Source organism: Heteronotia binoei, chromosome 15 (genome assembly GCF_032191835.1).
Source record: "Heteronotia binoei isolate CCM8104 ecotype False Entrance Well chromosome 15, APGP_CSIRO_Hbin_v1, whole genome shotgun sequence".
Lineage (NCBI taxonomy): Eukaryota > Metazoa > Chordata > Lepidosauria > Squamata > Gekkonidae > Heteronotia > Heteronotia binoei.
Genome location: NC_083237.1, coordinates 2,442,179 through 2,459,869, shown reverse-complemented (window position 1 = coordinate 2,459,869; position 17,691 = coordinate 2,442,179). Strand labels below are relative to the sequence as shown.

General features: G+C 57.4%; 2 protein-coding genes across 3 annotated transcripts in view; both read left to right on the top strand.

The window, feature by feature from the left end:
• Positions 1–9,192, top strand: part of GABARAP (GABA type A receptor-associated protein) — a 14,735-nt gene extending 5,543 nt beyond the window's left edge. Inside the window, exons 1-4 of one of the 2 annotated variants that reach the window (XM_060256723.1) lie at positions 1,361–1,585; positions 7,882–7,960; positions 8,301–8,419; positions 8,566–9,192. In XM_060256723.1, coding sequence (XP_060112706.1) covers positions 1,496–1,585; positions 7,882–7,960; positions 8,301–8,419; positions 8,566–8,634 — 357 coding nt within the window. In that variant the 5' untranslated portion in view covers positions 1,361–1,495 and the 3' untranslated portion in view covers positions 8,635–9,192. Of the gene's footprint in view, positions 1–1,360; positions 1,586–7,881; positions 7,961–8,300; positions 8,420–8,565 lie in introns of those variants that run through there. The other variant, XM_060256722.1, reaches the window with a different exon arrangement.
• Positions 9,193–10,851: 1,659 nt separating this feature from the next.
• PHF23 (PHD finger protein 23) lies at positions 10,852–17,666 on the top strand. Its single transcript, XM_060255860.1, has 5 exons — positions 10,852–10,887; positions 11,246–11,277; positions 11,943–12,035; positions 14,262–14,958; positions 16,208–17,666. Exons 1-5 carry the CDS (start codon positions 10,866–10,868, stop codon positions 16,456–16,458), a joined length of 1,095 nt encoding a protein of 364 aa, XP_060111843.1. The 5' UTR covers positions 10,852–10,865; the 3' UTR covers positions 16,459–17,666.
• The last annotated feature ends 25 nt before the right edge of the window (positions 17,667–17,691 follow it).

Here is a 17,691-nt window from a genome sequence, read left to right as displayed (position 1 = left end):
CCATTCCAGCACGTGCAAGTGGAGGAGTGGGGAATCGAACCCGGTTCTCCCAGATAAAGAGTCCACACGCTTCACCACACCAAACTGGCTCAGCCTATATCCCAGTCTGGCTGTTGTCATGACTACCGTGTGTCACTGGCACTCTGCAAGAAAATTTTCTTCTGGCATTCCGTGTAGCTGCGGCAGCTGCTGCAGCGAAGTTTGGCTCCTTTCTGCTCCCTTATTTCCACTGTGGGGAGGGGCTGTATGTGCAAGAGCAGGAGGTGGTCAGAGGGGCTGCCCTGAGCCTTGCACCTTGCAGTCCTGGCTGGCTGCCTGCCTTCCCCCCCCATAGCTGCTTGCAACCTGTTTCTGACCGCGCCCACCTGCCTTTTTCTTTCCCCCCACGGCTCCCTGGGTGTGCTGGAGGTTGCTTTTCCCCTCAACCCTGCGAGGCGCTCTCCCCAACTGGCCTCTCTCCCTGGCCGAAGAGCAGCTTGCAGCCCTGGGGAAAGCGAGTCCACTACCGGCCCACCTCGCAGGGCTGTTGCACAAACCGCAGCTGCGTTTCTCGATCAGGGAGCTGCAGCCAAGGCGCCCCCCTCCCCTCGCCCCTGCCACTCAACAGCAGGGAGCCGCCCCTCCTCCTATTGGTCCGCTTGTCACACGGCCACTCCCCTGCCGGATCTAGGCGCACGTGACCATTCCTCTCTGTTGACGTCAGGCACATGATCGGTCGCTTCACCGCTCCGCGTCCTTCCAGACCGATCCTTCCGCGCCTCAGTTCCTTTCTTCCCCTCCCCCCCCCCGGCCTTTCCTCGCTCTTCGCGGGGCCGAATTTCCTCCGTCCGTTGAAGTCTCCCGCGTCCCGCTACCCTTTTTGGGGCGCGACCCTCCACAATTGGCGCGAGGGCGGCGAAACGCACTCTGCGATCTATTTTGTTTTGGTGTCAACCCTTCAACGCAAGCGGCGCAACATTTGCGCCCAGAGGGCCTTCGTGAATCGCGCTGGGCGCAGGGCTTTGTCGCGGGCTGTACCGCCGGGAGAAAATTCCTGGCGGGGCTGAGGGGCATTGCCGGTCATAAGGCTCACGAACGAAGCGGAAGAGAATGCCAGGAAGAGGCCGCGTTGCGTTCCGCGCGCAGGAAGCGCTTTACGCGGCCAGCGCAAGCTCCCGCTCTTGCCGTAGCGCGCGCCGCTTTTGTACGCATGCGCGCTACCCACCCTCGTTAAGCGGCGTTGTGGCGCCGAGGCTACGCAAGCAGCGCACGCCCTCCCTCCTACGCAAGCAGCGCAGCCAACGGGCGCCCAGCCCGCTCGACGGCGTTACGATTTCGGCGTAAGGCTGTCGCGCGCGGGCGACGGTTGCCGTCCCCTTGCGCCGCCAGCGGAGCCGTGTGGTAACAACGCCAGTATCCCTGCGCGCGGGGGAGTGTGTTGCTGTGAGGCGGCCCGGCCTGGTCCGTCCCCGTCGCTCCCTCGACTCCCTTCTCGCCGCCCGCCGCCGCCGCCGCCATGAAATTCGTCTACAAGGAGGAGCACCCCTTCGAGAAGCGCCGCTCCGAGGGCGAGAAGATCCGCAAGAAGTACCCCGATCGAGTCCCGGTGAGGCCGCCGCAGGGAGCAGTGCGCCTCCGCCCACGGGAAAGAGTCCCCCCGCCCCCCCCCAGCAGCCCCCCCCCGCCTGGAAAGTGACAGCTGGGCTGGCCCCGCCCAGGAGGATTGAGGAAAGTCAACCCCCCACCTGCCCCTCCCCCTGGATATTGCCCCCCCCAACCCTTTCTTCCCTGCCCCCTCCCCCTCTCTTGCTGGGGCGGCCTCCCCCCACCCCCCTCTGGCCTTCACTCCTTGCTCCCCCCACCCCCCGCTCCTGGCCCTCATTCATTGCTCCCCACTCGTCCTGGACGTCATTCATTGCTCCCCCCCACCCCCCCTGCTCCTGGCCCTCATTCATTGCTCCCCCCACCCTGCTCCTGGCCCTCATTCATTGCTCCCCACTCGTCCTGGACGTCATTCATTGCTCCCCCCACCCCCCTGCTCCTGGCCCTCATTCATTGCTCCTCACTCGTCCTGGACGTCATTCATTGCTCCCCCCCACCCCCCTGCTCCTGGCCCTCATTCATTGCTCCCCACTCGTCCTGGACGTCATTCATTGCTCCCCCCACCCCCCTGCTCCTGGCCCTCATTCATTGCTCCCCACTCGTCCTGGACGTCATTCATTGCTCCCCCCCCACCCCCCTGCTCCTGGCCCTCATTCATTGCTCCTCACTCGTCCTGGACGTCATTCATTGCTCCCCCCCACCCCCCTGCTCCTGGCCCTCATTCATTGCTCCCCCTACCCCCCTGCTCCTGGTCTTCATTCATTGCTCCCCACCCTGCTCCTGGCCCTCATTCATTGCTCCCCACTCGTCCTGGACGTCATTCATTGCTCCCCCCCCACCCCCCTGCTCCTGGCCCTCATTCATTGCTCCTCACTCGTCCTGGACGTCATTCATTGCTCCCCCCCACCCCCCTGCTCCTGGCCCTCATTCATTGCTCCTCACTCGTCCTGGACGTCATTCATTGCTCCCCCCCACCCCCCTGCTCCTGGCCTTCATTCATTGCTCCCCCTACCCCCCTGCTCCTGGTCTTCATTCATTGCTCCCCCCCCACCCCGCTCCTGGCCTTCATTCATTGCTCCCCACTCCACTCCTGGCCTTTATTCATTGCTCCCCACTCCGCTCCTGGCCTTCATTCATTGCTCCCCACTCCACTCCTGGCCTTCATTCATTGCTCCCCACCCTGCTCCTGGCCTTCATTCATTGCTCCCCCTACCCCCCTGCTCCTGGTCTTCATTCATTGCTCCCCCCCACCCCACTCCTGGCCTTCATTCATTGCTCCCCACTCCGCTCCTGGCCTTCATTCATTGCTCCCCCCCACCCCGCTCCTGGCCTTCATTGCTCCCCCCTATCCCACTCCTGGCCTTCATTCATTGCTCCCCACCCTGCTCCTGGCCTTCATTCATTGCTCCCCACCCTGCTCCTGACCTTCATTCATTGCTCCCCCACCCCCCTGCTCCTGGCCTTCATTCATTGCTCCCCACTCCGCTCCTGACCTTCATTCATTGCTCCCCCCCACTCTGCTCCTGGCCTTCATTCATTGCTCCCCCCACCCCCCGCTCCTGGCCTTCATTCGTTGCTCCCCCACCCCTCCTGCTCCTGGCCTTCGTTTATTGCTCCCCCACCCCACTCCTGGCCTTCATTCATTGCTCCCCACTCCACTCCTGGCCTTCATTCATTGCTCCCCACTCCGCTCCTGGCCTTCATTCATTGCTCCCCACTCCGCTCCTGGCCTTCATTCATTGCTCCCCCCACTCCACTCCTGGCCTTCATTCATTGCTCCCCCCCACCCCGCTCCTGGCCTTCATTGCTCCCCCCTATCCCGCCCCTGGCCTTCATTCATTGCTCCCCACCCTGCTCCTGGCCTTCATTCATTGCTCCCCACCCTGCTCCTGACCTTCATTCATTGCTCCCCCCACCCCGCTCCTGGCCTTCATTCATTGCTCCCCCCCACCCCGCTCCTGGCCTTCATTCATTGCTCCCCCCTACCCCACTCCTGGCCTTCATTCATTGCTCCCCACCCTGCTCCTGGCCTTCATTCATTGCTCCCCCCACCCCGCTCCTGGCCTTCATTCATTGCTCCCCACCCTGCTCCTGGCCTTCATTCATTGCTCCCCCCACCCCGCTCCTGGCCTTCATTCATTGCTCCCCACCCTGCTCCTGGCCTTCATTCATTCCTCCCCCCACCTCACTCCTGGCCTTCATTCATTGCTCCCCCCACCCCGCTCCTGGCCTTCATTCATTGCTCCCCACCCTGCTCCTGGCCTTCATTCATTGCTCCCCCCACCCCGCTCCTGGCCTTCATTCATTGCTCCCCACCCTGCTCCTGGCCTTCATTCATTCCTCCCCCCACCTCACTCCTGCTCCTGGCCTTCATTCATTGCTCCCCCCACCCCACTCCTGGCCATCATTCATTGCTCCCCCCCACCCCACTCCTGGCCTTCATTCATTGCTCCCCCCCACACACTCACCCCTTTCCCCGCCTCCTCCCATTTGCCTTCTTGGGAAAGTGTATTGCAGGGGTGGCCAAACTGGCTTAGAGCTACATAGAACAAACATCAGAGGTTTTGAGAGGTGCAAGACTACGAGGAGCAGGTGTTTGAGAGCTGCAAGGAAGGGGGGAAGGCAAATAGGTTTTTTCGGGGGTGGGGAGAGGTGGAAAGAAAGCAACTTTTAACTTTGAACACGTTCTCCAAGCCACCGGCTGGCTTGGCTTGGAGAATGCCTTTAAAGAGACAAATGCCTTCTCCAAGCCAGCTAATGGGGCAGTGGGGGCTTCCAAGAGCCACAAAATACGTGTCAAAGAGCCACAGTTTGGCCCCCCCTGGCGTAGAGGAAACCTGTGGAGCGTTCCTTCTCTGCCCCCCTCCTCCGAGGCTGGCCAGGTCTCCGAGCCCTGCTTGCTGCACGGGGAAGCCAGCCAAAGGGCGGTACCCCCAGGAGAGCGCCCGGCTGGTGGGTCTCCAGGGCAAGCAGCTTCTCTGGGAGGTGCAGCCCTGCCCCAGCAAAGATGAGGGGTGTAGACTCCCCAGCAAGGGGGAATAGGGTTTCATATCCCCCTTTGGCCCTGGCAGGAGTGTTGGCGGCCTCCTCTTCCTGGCTGAAGTGGGGTGCTTGAGCGGAGGGCTGCCTTTCTCAGTCTTCCCGGAAGCCCACGGGCTGAGAGGGGTGTGACTTGGCTCAGGGTGGCACCGATCCTTCCCAGACTGGAGGCAGGATCGCCGTGTTTGTTTTTTAAACTTGCCCTGACCTGGAAGGCCCAGGCTAGCCTCATCTTGTCAAGTCGCAGAAGCTAAGCGGGGTCAGCCCTGGGTAGGCCGTGGACTGGGAGAACACCAAAGCATCCCGGGGTCGCTACGCAGAGGCAAGCCCTAGCAAACCTTCTTTCTTGCTGGCTGCAACTTGACGGCACTTTCCTCCTCCACTGAAATGCCTAAGGCAGCTTGGTGAGGAATGCAGCGATCAGCTTTGCCATGTCTGCAGGGCTGTAAGCCGTTCCAAGAACTTCCCTGATGTTTCTTTGCTGCGCTCCGAACAGCAGCCTTTCGAGGAAACTCGGTGCTATAGCTGGGTGGGCTGAGTGAGAGAGGCCGTGGCAGGTCCTGCAGGGCGGAGGTGAGAGTCCAATGGGCTGGAGTAGCTTGTGCTGGCCCTCGCCGTGATGTTCCCGCATTTGGCTAAGAGTCAAGAGGTCTGCTACCATTAGATATTGATGAGTGGCTGCAGAAAAGAGCCAGAATCCGGGAGCACCTTCGAGACCAGGGGTGGCCAAACTTTGGCTCTTTCGCACAAATTGTGTGGCTCTCAAAGCCCCCACACCACCCCGTCGGCTGGCTTGGAGAAAGCATTTGTCTCTTTAAATCACTTCTCCAAGTCAGCTGGCAGCTTGGAGGATACATTTAAAGTTGCTTTCTATCCACCTCCACCTCCCCCCCTCATCTATTTGCTTTCTTTCCATTTTGCCTTCCTTCTGGCTCCCAAATATCTGACATTCATGTCTTGTGACTCTCAAACATCTGACATTTATTCTGTGTGGCTCTTACATGAAGCAAGTTTGGCCACGCCTGTTCAAGACTAACCAAATTGGTGGTGGGGGAGGAGCTTCCGTGAAGTCGCTGCTCCCTTCTTCAGGCTCACAAAAGTTCCTCCCCTGCCGTAAATTTTGTTTGTCTTGGAGGTGCTGCTGGACGCTTCCTCTTTTTTATTGCACCTGCTTCTCTCGCACAAGGCCCTCCCCCCTGTCCTATCCTTATTGACACACACAACTAAATTTAAAACACCAGACACTTGCATTTGCGGCCTCTTCCCCCCCCACCACCACCCCGTCATAACATAACATTGCAGGGGACCTCGCAAGAAAACAGCCTGCCCCTTTGCTAACTCCAGTGAGTTTGGGGGCATTGTAGTTACTCGGCGTACCTGGTCCTTCGCCCCACTTTTCACCTTCCTTATTGAGCAACCAAATCTTGTAGCACAGACTGAAGTGCTCCCCAGGGTGGGGGCAGGGGCTCGTGTTCACAGTTTTGATCATTCAGACTTGGAAGTAGGATCTGCATACCTGTATAATGGGAATGTAACAGTGATTTCTTCCTTCAGATAGGTGGTTGTTGTTGTTGTTATTATTATTAATTAGACTTGTTGAATTGCCCGTTCCCAGCCCAAGCCAGGCTCTGGGCAATATACATCAAATGGAATAATATGTAGATTAAAACAGCCCAACAATACAGATTAAAGCAGTAAAAATTGAAAAATCCCAGTGGCTTCCTGCAAAGAGTATTGTTCTTCTAGGCTGTCAGAGCACTGCATACGGGATGGGGGGAGGAAAAACTTCTGGGGGGGGGGAGAAGGTGCCAGCTGTCACTGTGCCGAGTGTCACATTTGTTTTCTTGCCTGTGGAACTTTTACCTGAAAAAAAAAGTATCCAAAGCAAAGTTAAGACAGACCAGACAGGAGGTGATACGAAGAGAGAGCCGTGTCAGTCTGACCTTGATGGACCAAAGGCCTGATTCTGTATCAAGCAGCTTCCTGAGGGGCATTTGTCTGAAATCTCCAACTGAGTCTGCACCTCTCATAGCCTCTGTGCGCCTGTCTCACTCTTTGCCAGTTTGGTGTAGTGGTGAAGTGTGCGGACTCTTATCTGGGAGAACCGGGTTCGATTCCCCACTCCTCCACTTGCACCTGCTGGAATGGCCTTGGGTCAGCCAGAGCTCTCTTATCTGGGAGAACCGGGTTTGATTCCCCACTCTCCACTTGCACCTGCTGGAATGGCCTTAGGTCAGCCAGAGCTCTCTTATCTGGGAGAACCAGGTTCGATTCCCCACTCCTCCACTTGCACCTGCTGGAATGGCCTTGGGTCAGCCAGAGCTCTCTTATCTGGGAGAACCGGGTTTGATTCCCCACTCCTGCACTTGCAGCTGCTGGAATGGCCTTGGGTCAGCCAGAGCTCTCTTATCTGGGAGAACTGGGTTGGATTCCCCTCCTCCACTTGCACCTGCTGGAATGGCCTTAGGTCAGCCAGAGCTCTCTTATCTGGGAGAACTGGGTTGGATTCCCACTCCTCCACTTGCAGCTGCTGGAATGGCCTTGGGTCAGCCAGAGCTCTTATAGGAGTTGTCCTTGAAAGGGCAGCTTCTGGGAGAACTCTCTCAGCCCCACCCGCCTCACAGGGTGTCTGTTGTGGGGGGGGGGAGGAAGGTAAAGGAGATTGTGAGCTGCTCTGAGGACTCTTGGGTGGAGGGTGGAATATAAATCCAATGTCATCGTCTTCTTCTTCTTTCCCTCCATTCCGATGAGAGTCACAGAAGGGATTTAAAACCTGCTGGCCTCTCTTGCCCTGGCCGCACCTGTGCCCCTTATAGCCAATTAAGTATAGGGAGGCTGTGGGGTCATTGCCAGCCTGTGCAAGTCCCTTTTCTTGCCTTCAGGTTCCTGAAGGTCCAGGGGAGCCATTCATTTCATTTCTGAGGTGTGAAAAACCTCAGCTGGAGACCCTGGAGAAAGAGCCGCTGCCAGTCTGAGTAGACAATACTGACTTTGATGGCCCAAGGGTCTGATTCAGTATAAGGCAGCTTCTTGCACTTCGTCTTTGACCGGACTTCTGCGAGTCGGGTTCCTCACAGGAGGTCCCACTTCAGCTGTCCCCAAGCCTCTCCTGGGGAAGCGATCCCTTGGTGATTCCGGAATCCGGATTGCTCAACCCTTCCTATAATTAGAAGCCTGTTTTGCTGTTTGTGCTTGACGTCTTGCTGTTGCTGCTGCTTTGTGCTCATGGCAGATGCCACCTGTCTCTGTGAACCCCTGCAGGTCATTGTGGAGAAGGCTCCGAAGGCCCGGATAGGTGACCTGGACAAGAAGAAGTACCTTGTCCCTTCAGACCTCACAGGTACCGGCCTGGACCCGAGGAATGAGGTGGCGGGGTGGGCAGCTGGCTGAACCAAGGGCCGCATAGTCGGTCAGCTTTGAGAAAGCATTTCCAGGGTGGGAGAGGAGGGTGCCTGTGTGTGAACTGTGCACGTATCAACAGTGGGCGTTCAGATCCCCTCCGTCCCCATCAGACAAGTCTCACCATTTGTTGTGTGAGCTGCACTTTGCCTCCTGCTGGCGGGGGATCGGCCCCGGTGAAACGAAAAACCCATAAAGCCCGGCTGGCAACGTGTCCGGGTTTCGACGCGATGCCCTTTTCTCCCCCTGCCTTAGACCTTTCTCTCCCTTCTCTTCTCCAGTCGGGCAGTTCTACTTCCTGATTCGGAAAAGAATCCACCTCAGAGCCGAGGACGCGCTTTTCTTCTTCGTGAACAACGTCATCCCCCCAACCAGTGCCACCATGGGGCAGCTGTACCAGGTAGGTGAGGGTCTGTGACACTGTGGAAGTGGAGGCTGCCCCGCAGGAATCCCAAGCAACCTCAGGTGGGGGAGTGGTAGTTGGCTGTTTGGTGCATTTCTGTCCTTGGACTGCAGCGTCTCTCTCTCTCCTCTTCCTCCTGCCAGGAACATCACGAGGAGGATTTCTTCCTTTACATTGCCTACAGCGACGAAAGCGTCTACGGCAGCCAGTAAGGCTTGCCTTCACCTGCCGCCACCAGCGGGGGGCAGCGTGTGCTCCTGAAGGGACCTGCACTTTTTTTGTTGTTTGTTGTTGATTTTATGTTCAAGAGCCTTTTGACCCAGGACTGGGGAGGATTATGGGTTTCCCCACCACCACCCTTTTCTTTTCTTTTCTTTTTGGAGTGCTCCCTCCCCACCCTTTTAAAACCCGACCCCTTTCTGTTATGACTACTCACACTTCTCTTTCCCTTAACCCCCGTTGCTGTGCCCTGGGCTTTCTGTTGAAGTGGTTGTGGGATTGCGGCTACAAGAAAACATACCTCTCTTCTCCTGCATTGTTTTTGTCTTCCCACCCCATTTTTCACTTCTTTTTTTGGGGGGGGGGGAAGCGTTATGGGGTCTCAAATTCTCAGCAGCAAAAGAAATCCTCCCCCGTTTCAAACTTTCAGCTCCACTACCATGCCCCGAATTCGCTCTTATCTAGGGGTTGTACTCTGCCTGGCGCTTTCTGTAACCAGAGCAGGGGATGGAGAATGCTAATAATTAAAACTAAAAAAACTTAAGAAGAAACTTGAGCCTCTAGGGAAGTTCTTTGCACTGCTTCAAGAGGAATGCTTCGTAATATTAGCTGCAAGTTATCAATTGACATTTTTAACAACTGGGGAAAAGATCCTAGCGTCTGATGGCTGGGTTGTCGGATTAGGTTCATAGAGGGGGGGAGGGGGGGTCAGTATGGGAAGGAGGGCTGGCAAAAAGGGTGGTAGGGAAAGGGGGTTAGGGAAAAACCACAAAAACGGCCCGGCTAGCATGTGCAGAACTGACATCCAAGACATGGGCTGGAGAGGTATCCACACAAGCAGTTATTGGATGCAGGGAAGGCAGCTCTGGATCCCCAGGCAGAAAGGGAGTGGGGGGAGGTGCGGGTCCTTCTCAGTGAAAGAACCAGGTGATCTCTCAGGCTCGTGATGTGGGAGTCCCTGTGGTGAGAACAAGCCGGGCGGGGGGGGGGGGGGAGTGGGCACAGGAATGGTCACGACTGCTGGGTTGGGAGGACAGAACTGGATTCTTTAAGGCCGGCAAGACCACCTCAGCAGCCCTTTCATGGGATCTGGAGAGGCCGGCCTTGCTGCTGAGTGGAGGGCCACAACTTTTGGGGTTGCGCAGGACCTAGTTCAAAGCGCTTGAGAAGCCAGCTGCACACTGGCCTCGTCTCGTATCATCTGTCTCCCCCAACGGCTTGGCAGCTTCTGCCTGGGCTGCCCGCTGAGAATCTACTTGCTCTTGGGAGGTGAGAGCCTTCTGGTGGTTTTCTGCTCTTTCCATTTCCGGAAGGAAAGAATCAAGTTCCCCCCTCTAAAGCATGAGTCTGTCTTTTCTCTCGGACATGAGCGAAGAGGCCAGCCAAGTTAAAGGAAAGCCAAACAGTATGAAAAGTTAGTTTCCTGCCGCACCTGTGACTCGGGACTTTCCAGTTTTCCCCCCACACTTACTCCAGTGACTAGGGCCTGCATGAAGAGTGAGGGGAGAAGGGAAACTGCCTCTTTACTGTGGGAGGAAGGGTGGTGTCCCTATGCTCCCCCCCCCCCCAAGTAGGGAGAGGTTTTTGCAAGTTAACTGGTGGCTTCTAACAGTTGTCTGTGAAACTTACAGCCTCGTTACACAACCACACAAGCGTGCGTTAACACTTTAGTCACCCCTCTTAAAAGACTACTCGGGCAGGGGTGGCCAACGGTAGCTCTCCAGATGTTTTTTCGCCTACAACTCCCATCAGCCCCAGCCATTGGCCATGCTGGCTGGGGCTGATGGGAGTTGTAGGCAAAAAAAACATCTGGAGAGTTACCGTTGGCCATTGCTGGACTACTGAAACCCTCAAGTCCAGTCCGTTCGCCTTCTGGCCAGTGAAAACTACACTACCCAGCGTCCCCTCCTCCCCCTTCCTCGGAGAAGCGGAAGCGTGAGTCGGCGCGCTGCCTGCTGGGAGCTGGAGTGCGCGCCGGGCGGTCCCCGGGGAGGGCTGGGCGGCGCGGCGGACTCCATGTCCCGAGGAGCCTGGCGGCGGGGCGGGGCCAGGGGCTCGGAGCGAGCGAGCTCGGGCTGGACTCGAGTCTGCTCGGGCGGCGCCGGACGGAGCGAGGGGAGGAGAGGCGAGGCGAGCCGAGCGGGGCCAGCGAGGGAGCCGGCGGGGGCGGGCGGGAGCCAGAGGGGGTCCCCGAGCCCCGCCGTCGCGGGCGGAGGGGCCGGTCATGGCGGAGCCCAGCCCCGAAGGTAAGCCGAGGAGGGGGCGCCCTTCTCTCCGCCACATGGAGCGGGGGGGGGGGAGGCGGGGGGCGCCTGGCTGGCCGGAGCCCCTCCCGCGGCGGCGGAGACAAGACCCGACCGGGGGGCGGTTTTCTCTCGGCGCTCCGCTGAAGTTATGGCGGGGGGAGGGGGGGGGAGGGAGACCGGCCCCGGTCTGGCAGCAGCCCCCCCCTCCCCCCCTCCCTCCCTCTCCCTCCGCGTGGCTGGGTCTGGGGGGGGGCGGCGGGCTCTCTCCTGCCGCTTTCTCCGGCCTTCCGAGGGAGGGAGCCACGAGCCCCGCTTCACCCCGCTCTCTCCCCCCCCCCCCCCCGTTCTTCTCTTCCAGATCCGCCTCCCAACCTCAAGCCGGAGACGCAGGTAAAAAAAACAACAGCCAGGCTTTGATTTCAGAAAGAAAAAAAAACCCTCGGGGAGGGGGGAGGGGGCCCCCCGCTCCGTCCTGCTCGGGCCAAGCCAAGCCCCGCTCCCCTCCCCTCCCCCGCCGCCCCATGGCACCTCCCGGCCGCCGGCAAAAGCCCCCGCCGCCGGGTCCTCCGCCGTCCAGCAGGGCCGCGCCGGCTCCCTCCCCCTCTCCCCCGCGTGCGCCTGCGGGGCCTCCCCGCTGCCGGCCCCCCGAAGTGCAGTTGCTTCGCGGCTTAGAGGCAGCGAGGAAAGCAAAGACCCCTGCCTCGCCCGCCCGCCGTCCTGCGCTCTTGCCGGCTTCCCGGACCTTTGGGGGGACGAGGGGGGGGGGAGACCGGCGGCGGCCGGAGTTAACTGGCCTCTTCTCCCCTCCCCCTCGACGCCTCCCGCCCTCCCTCCCTCCCGGTCCTCGGGCGTCCAGCAGGGCCGCGCCGGCTCCCTCCCTCCCTCCCCCTCTCTCCTGCGGGGCCTCCCCGCTGTTGGCCCCCCGACGGACAGTTGCTTCGCGGCCGGGCCTGCTTGGGGATAGCGAGGAAAGGCTTCCCGGACCTTTGGGGGGGACGGCGGAGGGGGGAGACCGGCGGCGGGCGGCGTTAACTGGCCTCTCCTCCCCCGCGCAGCCTCCCGAGAAGCGCCGCCGGACGATCGAGGATTTCAACAAATTCTGCAGCTTCGTCCTGGCCTACGCCGGCTACATCCCCACCGCCAAAGAGGTGAGACGGGCGGGACTGGACGGCACGGGGCCGCCCCTCTTTCTCCCCGCCTCGCCCCATTGCTGAGCCTTTGCCTGCAATTCAACTGGAGCTGCCTATGGAGGGAGGGGGGGGGATGTGTGTGTTTGGGGGTGGGGGGCTTTGGGGGAGCATGCGGGGCTGCTGGTTCCAGGGAGGGAGAGGAGCCCGGCGGGCTTCCGCTGCACAGCCAGGCGTCCCACCCCAGCCCGCCTTTCGGTGTTTTTAGTTCGGTGCCTTTTCTGCTTTTCTGGCTCTGGGAGCCTTGAAAACTACATCTCCCAGATTGCACTGGGACGGGGCCATTTTGCTCGCATCCTGGGGTTCGCTCATGCATGCTGGGAAATGTAGTCGGCTGCTCTGGGTAGAAGGGGGGATGGGCATGTCCTCCTTTGCTGTGGGTTGGGGCTCGAGAGACTTTCCCTGAGTGCATTTTGGGAGTTGTAGTTCACACGACTCCCTCTTTACTCTTGTTGTGACCGATTTAGTTTGGAGCCTGCTGGGTGCATTGCAGCCCTGGGAATTCTTTCCCCTGTTGGGCTTCAGGAGGAAGAGATGCTGAGTAGAGGGGGGGCGGAGTTAAAACAACAACTCTGAATGCAGTGGGCTCTGGCATAGGATTGCCAACCTCCATGTGTGCCTCGGACAATTACAGGTGATCTCCAGTCAGCAGAGATCTGTTCCCCTAAAGATCACGGCTGCTTTGGAGGGTGGACTTGGTAGCATTCTAGACCCCGTGAATGGTCCACTCCCAAATCTCTAGGATTGTCCTTAACCCACAGTTGGTAACTTCAGGTGGGCAGCCCATCTGGTTTTGAGGCTCCCTTTGGGAGGGACAGTGGCTCAGTGGTAGAGCATCTGCTTGGTAAGCAGAAGGTCCCAGGTTCAATCCCCGGCATCTCCAACTCAAAAGGGTCCAGGCAAGTAGGCATGAAAAACCTCAGCTTGAGACCCTGAAGAGCCGCTGCCAGTCTGAGTAGACAAGACTGACTTTGATGGACCATGGAGGGTCTGACTCGGTAGAAGGCAGCTTCATATGTTCATATATATGGGGAGGGACGGTGGGTCAGTGGTAGAGCCTCTGCTTGGTATAGCTTCAATCCCCAGCATCTCCACTAAAAAAAGAGTCCAGGCAAGTAGGTGTGAAAAAGCTCAGCTGGAGACCCTGGAGAGCCGCTGCCAGTCTGAGTACACAAGACTGACTTGGAGGAGGAGGGTCTGATTCAGTAGAAGGCAGCTTCATATTTTCATATATTTGGAGAGGGACAGTGGCTCAGTGGTGGAGCATCTGCTTGGTAAGCAGAAGGTCCCAGGTTCAATCCCCGGCATCTCCAACTAAAAGGGGTCCAGGCCAAATAGGTGTGAAAAATCTCCGCTGGAGACCCTGGAGAGCTGCTGCCAGTCTGAAAAGACAAGACTGACTTGGATGGACCGAGTGTCGGATTCAGTAGAAGGCAGCTTCATATGTTGGGGTTCCCTCCTTCAAGGTCTTTCTTGCTTTAGGAAACAAGCTCTGAGCTTCAGGAACTGGTTTCCTGGGATCTGTGTGCTGCACTGCCATTTGGAATACTGTCCCTTCTCCTTTAAATCTTTGTACCAAAGGTTGATCTGGGGAGGGACGGTGGCTCAGTGGTAGAGCATCTGCTTGGTAAGCAGAAGGTCCCAGGTTCAATCCCCGGCATCTCCAACTCAAAAGGGTCCAGGCAAAGAGGCATGAAAAACCTCAGCTTGAGACCATGGAGAGCCGTGAATGGGGCTGTGGCTCAGTGGAAGAGCATCTGCTTGGAAAGCGGAAGGTCCCAGGTTCAATCCCCGGCATCTCCAACTCAAAAGGGTCCAGGCAAGTAGGCATGAAAAACCTCAGCTTGAGACCCTGGAGAGCCATGAATGGGGCTGTGGCTCATTGGTAGAGCATCTGCTTGGTAAGCAGAAGGTCCCAGGTTCAATCCCCGGCATCTCCAAAAAGGGTCCAGGCAAGTAGGTGTGAAAATCCTCAGCTTGAGACCCTGGAGAGCCGCGGCCAGTCTGAGAAGACAATACTGACTTTGATGGACTGAGGGCGGGTCTGATTCAGTATAAGGCAGCTTCATATGTTCATCAGAGGGCAGATTTTCTCTGAGCACCCGGGGAAAGCAATTGAAGTACTAGTTCTACAAGCGGGGAGGGATACTCTCTTGAGGGAACTGACTTTCTCCATCTGCCTTGCAGGAGAATGACTGGACGCCCTCGGGCTCCAACTCCCCCATCCGCCCCGAGAGCGTGGTGGACAGCGATGGCTGGGAGTCCACCCACTCGGACCTGCACACCATCGAGACCTTTGTGAAGAAGGCCAAGTCCTCGAAGAAGAAAGCCGCTTTCCGCCGCCTGAAATCCGACAGCTCGCTGCTGGAGAAAATGAAACTCAAGGACTCCCTTTTTGACTTGGACCCTGTGGGCAAGCAGCCGCCCCCCCTCGCAGGGCCCAAAGCGAACGCCGAGAGGAAGAAAGAGAAGAGGAACCGCAAAGCCGCCCTGGAGGCAGGGGGCCCCAAGCGCAGCCGGGGGGACCCGGGGGGGGAGAAGCGCTCGCGCATCAAAAAGAGCAAGAAGCGGAAGTTGAAAAAGGCGGAGCGCTCGGAGAAGAAGCATAAAGCTTCGCTGAGCGAGACGGACTCGGAGGAGGACGAGACGGCGACGACGCCCCTTGCGGGGGTAGCTCTGCGGCCGGGCAGGGAGGAGGAAGGGACAGCCACGGCGCTGGTCAGTGTGCCGCCCCCCCCGGAGCTTTTGGCAGCCGGTTTCCCCATTAAGGGTGAGGACACAGAAGGGAAGGAGGGGATCAGCACAGAGACCAGTCAAGATGGGGACGGCAGTTCCAGTGAAGGTGAAATGCGGGTTATGGACGAGGACATCATGGTGGAATCAGGTGAGTTCAGGGGCTGTGTGCTGGTTTCATTCACACATTAGTCTGAACCCCTTTTTATTGCCAAAGGTGAGAGGGGGAGAGAATTTGTGTCCCCGAGTGGCTGCAGTGTCACCTCAGCTCGCTTTACCTTGCGCTTACGTACGGCAGGGCTGGGCGGGGCTTTCTAACACCAGTTACAAGACGTGCCCCATCCCTGGTCTTCGTGCTCCTCCAGGTCCACGCCCCAGTGGCATGTGCTGGAGCTCCGTGCTTGAGTTTGGCAGTCCCCTTGTGGGTTTGGTGCAGGGGTAGGTTGATCTGAGTGTGGTGTGGTGCCGTTAAAAGCAACTGGAATCCCTGTGGAGCGTTTGGCAGTTCTCATCGTGAAACAGATATACCATCAATAAAAATGGCATGATTCTCTTAAGATAAGTGGGTTTCTTGAGCCAGAGCGTGAATTCTAGCGGCCAGCCTTGGCGTAACGCAGGGGCCACCCACTGACCCCTTTCTTGGCACCCACCAAGCGCTTTTTGAAAGTGGGCAGGTCCAGGTGAGACTTTTGCCCAGCAAGGCTTCTGATTGGCTGTTGGAGAACGGATTGCCTGTGCTGGTTTTTAAAAACCAGCCCTTTTGTGTCTGAATTCCACAGGTCCCCATAGGAGAACCACTGGTCTGATGGGTAGTGTGGATTGCACTTCTGACCTGCTGGAGTCCATCTCAGACCAGGGTTGCGTCTCCCTCTGTTAAGAGTTCTCCTTCCTTTCCCCCTACATTATGGTTTTAATCGCAGAGCTGCTGGATTTTAATGTCCGGCTTTTAAGGATTTTCTTCCTGCTCTGTAGTTCCAGGAATGAGCCCTGCTACTTTCATTTCTGCAGCATATACTGAGTAGAATTCAAATCATTTAAAACTGGTACTGAACTACAAAATATGTTAGTCGTACCCCACGGGCATGGGGCAAATCCCAGGAACGGCAGAGCACTGCAGAATATGTGTATCCTAACTGCAAGGTTTCCGATGAAGTGCCATCCAGCTTTTCAGGATCCACCATATTCACAAGGTTGTATCTACCCCCCTGAGAGCTAGGAACTTAAAAATGAGATGGAAAAACAAAGAGCTGACATTCTAGCGCTGATCCAACTTCCGACAGATCCCAAAGCGTTCGGAATTCTCAGCGATTAACGGAATTGACACTGGCCTGCCTCCAAGCTGGCTTCTGACTTTGCCTCTCTCCTCTCCCTTCTCCCCCTTCCGGTTGCTGCTTCTCCAGGGGATGATTCGTGGGACCTCATCACATGTTACTGCCAGAAGCCATTTGCCGGTCGGCCCATGATCGAGTGCAACCAGTGCGGCACCTGGATCCACCTCTCGTGCGCCAAGATCAAGAAGACCAACGTTCCTGACATCTTCTATTGCCAGAAGTGCAAAGAAGGCTCTCGAAAGCAGCCGCCCCCCTTGCTCCCACCGGTGGCTCCTGGGGCCGCCGCCGCCATTGCGTCCAGGGGAGGCGGGGAGCCCTAGCCTGTCGGGGGAGGATGGCTTTGGGCCAGGCTTCCGCCCCAGAGGGACAAAAGACTGGTCAGGGTGGAGAGTCTGTTCTGGATTGGTATCCAAATGAGCCTTGGTTCTTCGGGGTATTTGGGCTGGTGACAGACCCAGTGCTGGAGGGCAGGGGTCCTGCCCTCAAACAAGCAGCAGATGCTGCCTGACGGTTACATACCCCTCTCCTTAAACCCCCTCCCCCTTTGTGGGGCTGAGCCTGGCCCACCTCCCTGTTGCCGGAAGGAGGGGAAGGCATTGCCAGGCTGGAACCATGGAGGAGAGCGAAACTGGCCAACCAAGAAGTTCCCGTTTTGTACCTTGGGGGGTGCACATAATGTTGGGAAGGGGCAAGGACAGTAGAAGTGTGGGGGTAGAAGTATCTTCATTTTTTTTCTAGCTCTTCCCCAGCAAGGTTCACTTGTAAATAGAAAGGTTAGGTTCTCCCCCACCCCACCCTGCTGGGATTTTTGTCTGTTTCCCTGTTGGTAAGCTTTTTGTACACCTCCCTCCCCTTTTGAACTCAAAGTATTTGTCTCATTCCTCCAGAAGCAGGGCTCTAAGGCACAGGGTGAGATTGCTGAAAGATCCCAGTTGTGAAAGGATCTAGGTGAAAATGTCACTTTTTTTTTTTAATTAATCCTTAAGGGGTTTTTTTGTTTTTTTCTGCTTGATAATTTTTTTTCTTTAGTGCTCCTAGGAAAGGGGTCAGGGATGAGACAGAAGACTGCCAAGAGTTAATTCCTGCAAACATTTTTTTTTGGGGGGGTGCGGAATACTCTAGGGAGCCCCATGTGATTTTGGGGTGGTTTTTTTTGCTGGTCTCAAAATAAGAAGGGACCATTTAATTTGAGTTTCTGAGTTGGTGGTCTGGAAGAACAGGGAGACGAAGTACTTGTGTCCAGACACAGAGCACTAGATAGCGTTGCGATGAATGAAAACTGCAGAGTTGCCGCTCTAAAGCCACCAAGCTCCCTCACCAGGATCCTCCTGGCTCGCAGAGCTCTGCTTCTGTTGCCCTCCCCCTCCGTCCCAACCTGTGCCCCGATTGAGGTTAGTCTTTCGATCTGTGGGGATTTTGCTTTTGGAGGTCCCCTTCCCCAATTCCCTTTTGCTCTAATATTTGCAACGGTGTACATGGCAGAATTTTTGAATGTAAATAAAAGATGTGGACCCTTTTGGCGTTTGTACAGGCGGCTGTGATGTTCATTAATA

Coding starts and splice junctions, on each gene's coding strand:
- PHF23 (XM_060255860.1), top strand. CDS start 10,866: ATGGCGGAGCCCAGCCCCGAAG. Junction 11,278..11,942: donor ACCTCAAGCCGGAGACGCAG/GTAAAAAAAACA, acceptor TCCCCCGCGCAG/CCTCCCGAGAAGCGCCGCCG. Junction 14,959..16,207: donor GGACATCATGGTGGAATCAG/GTGAGTTCAGGG, acceptor CTGCTTCTCCAG/GGGATGATTCGTGGGACCTC.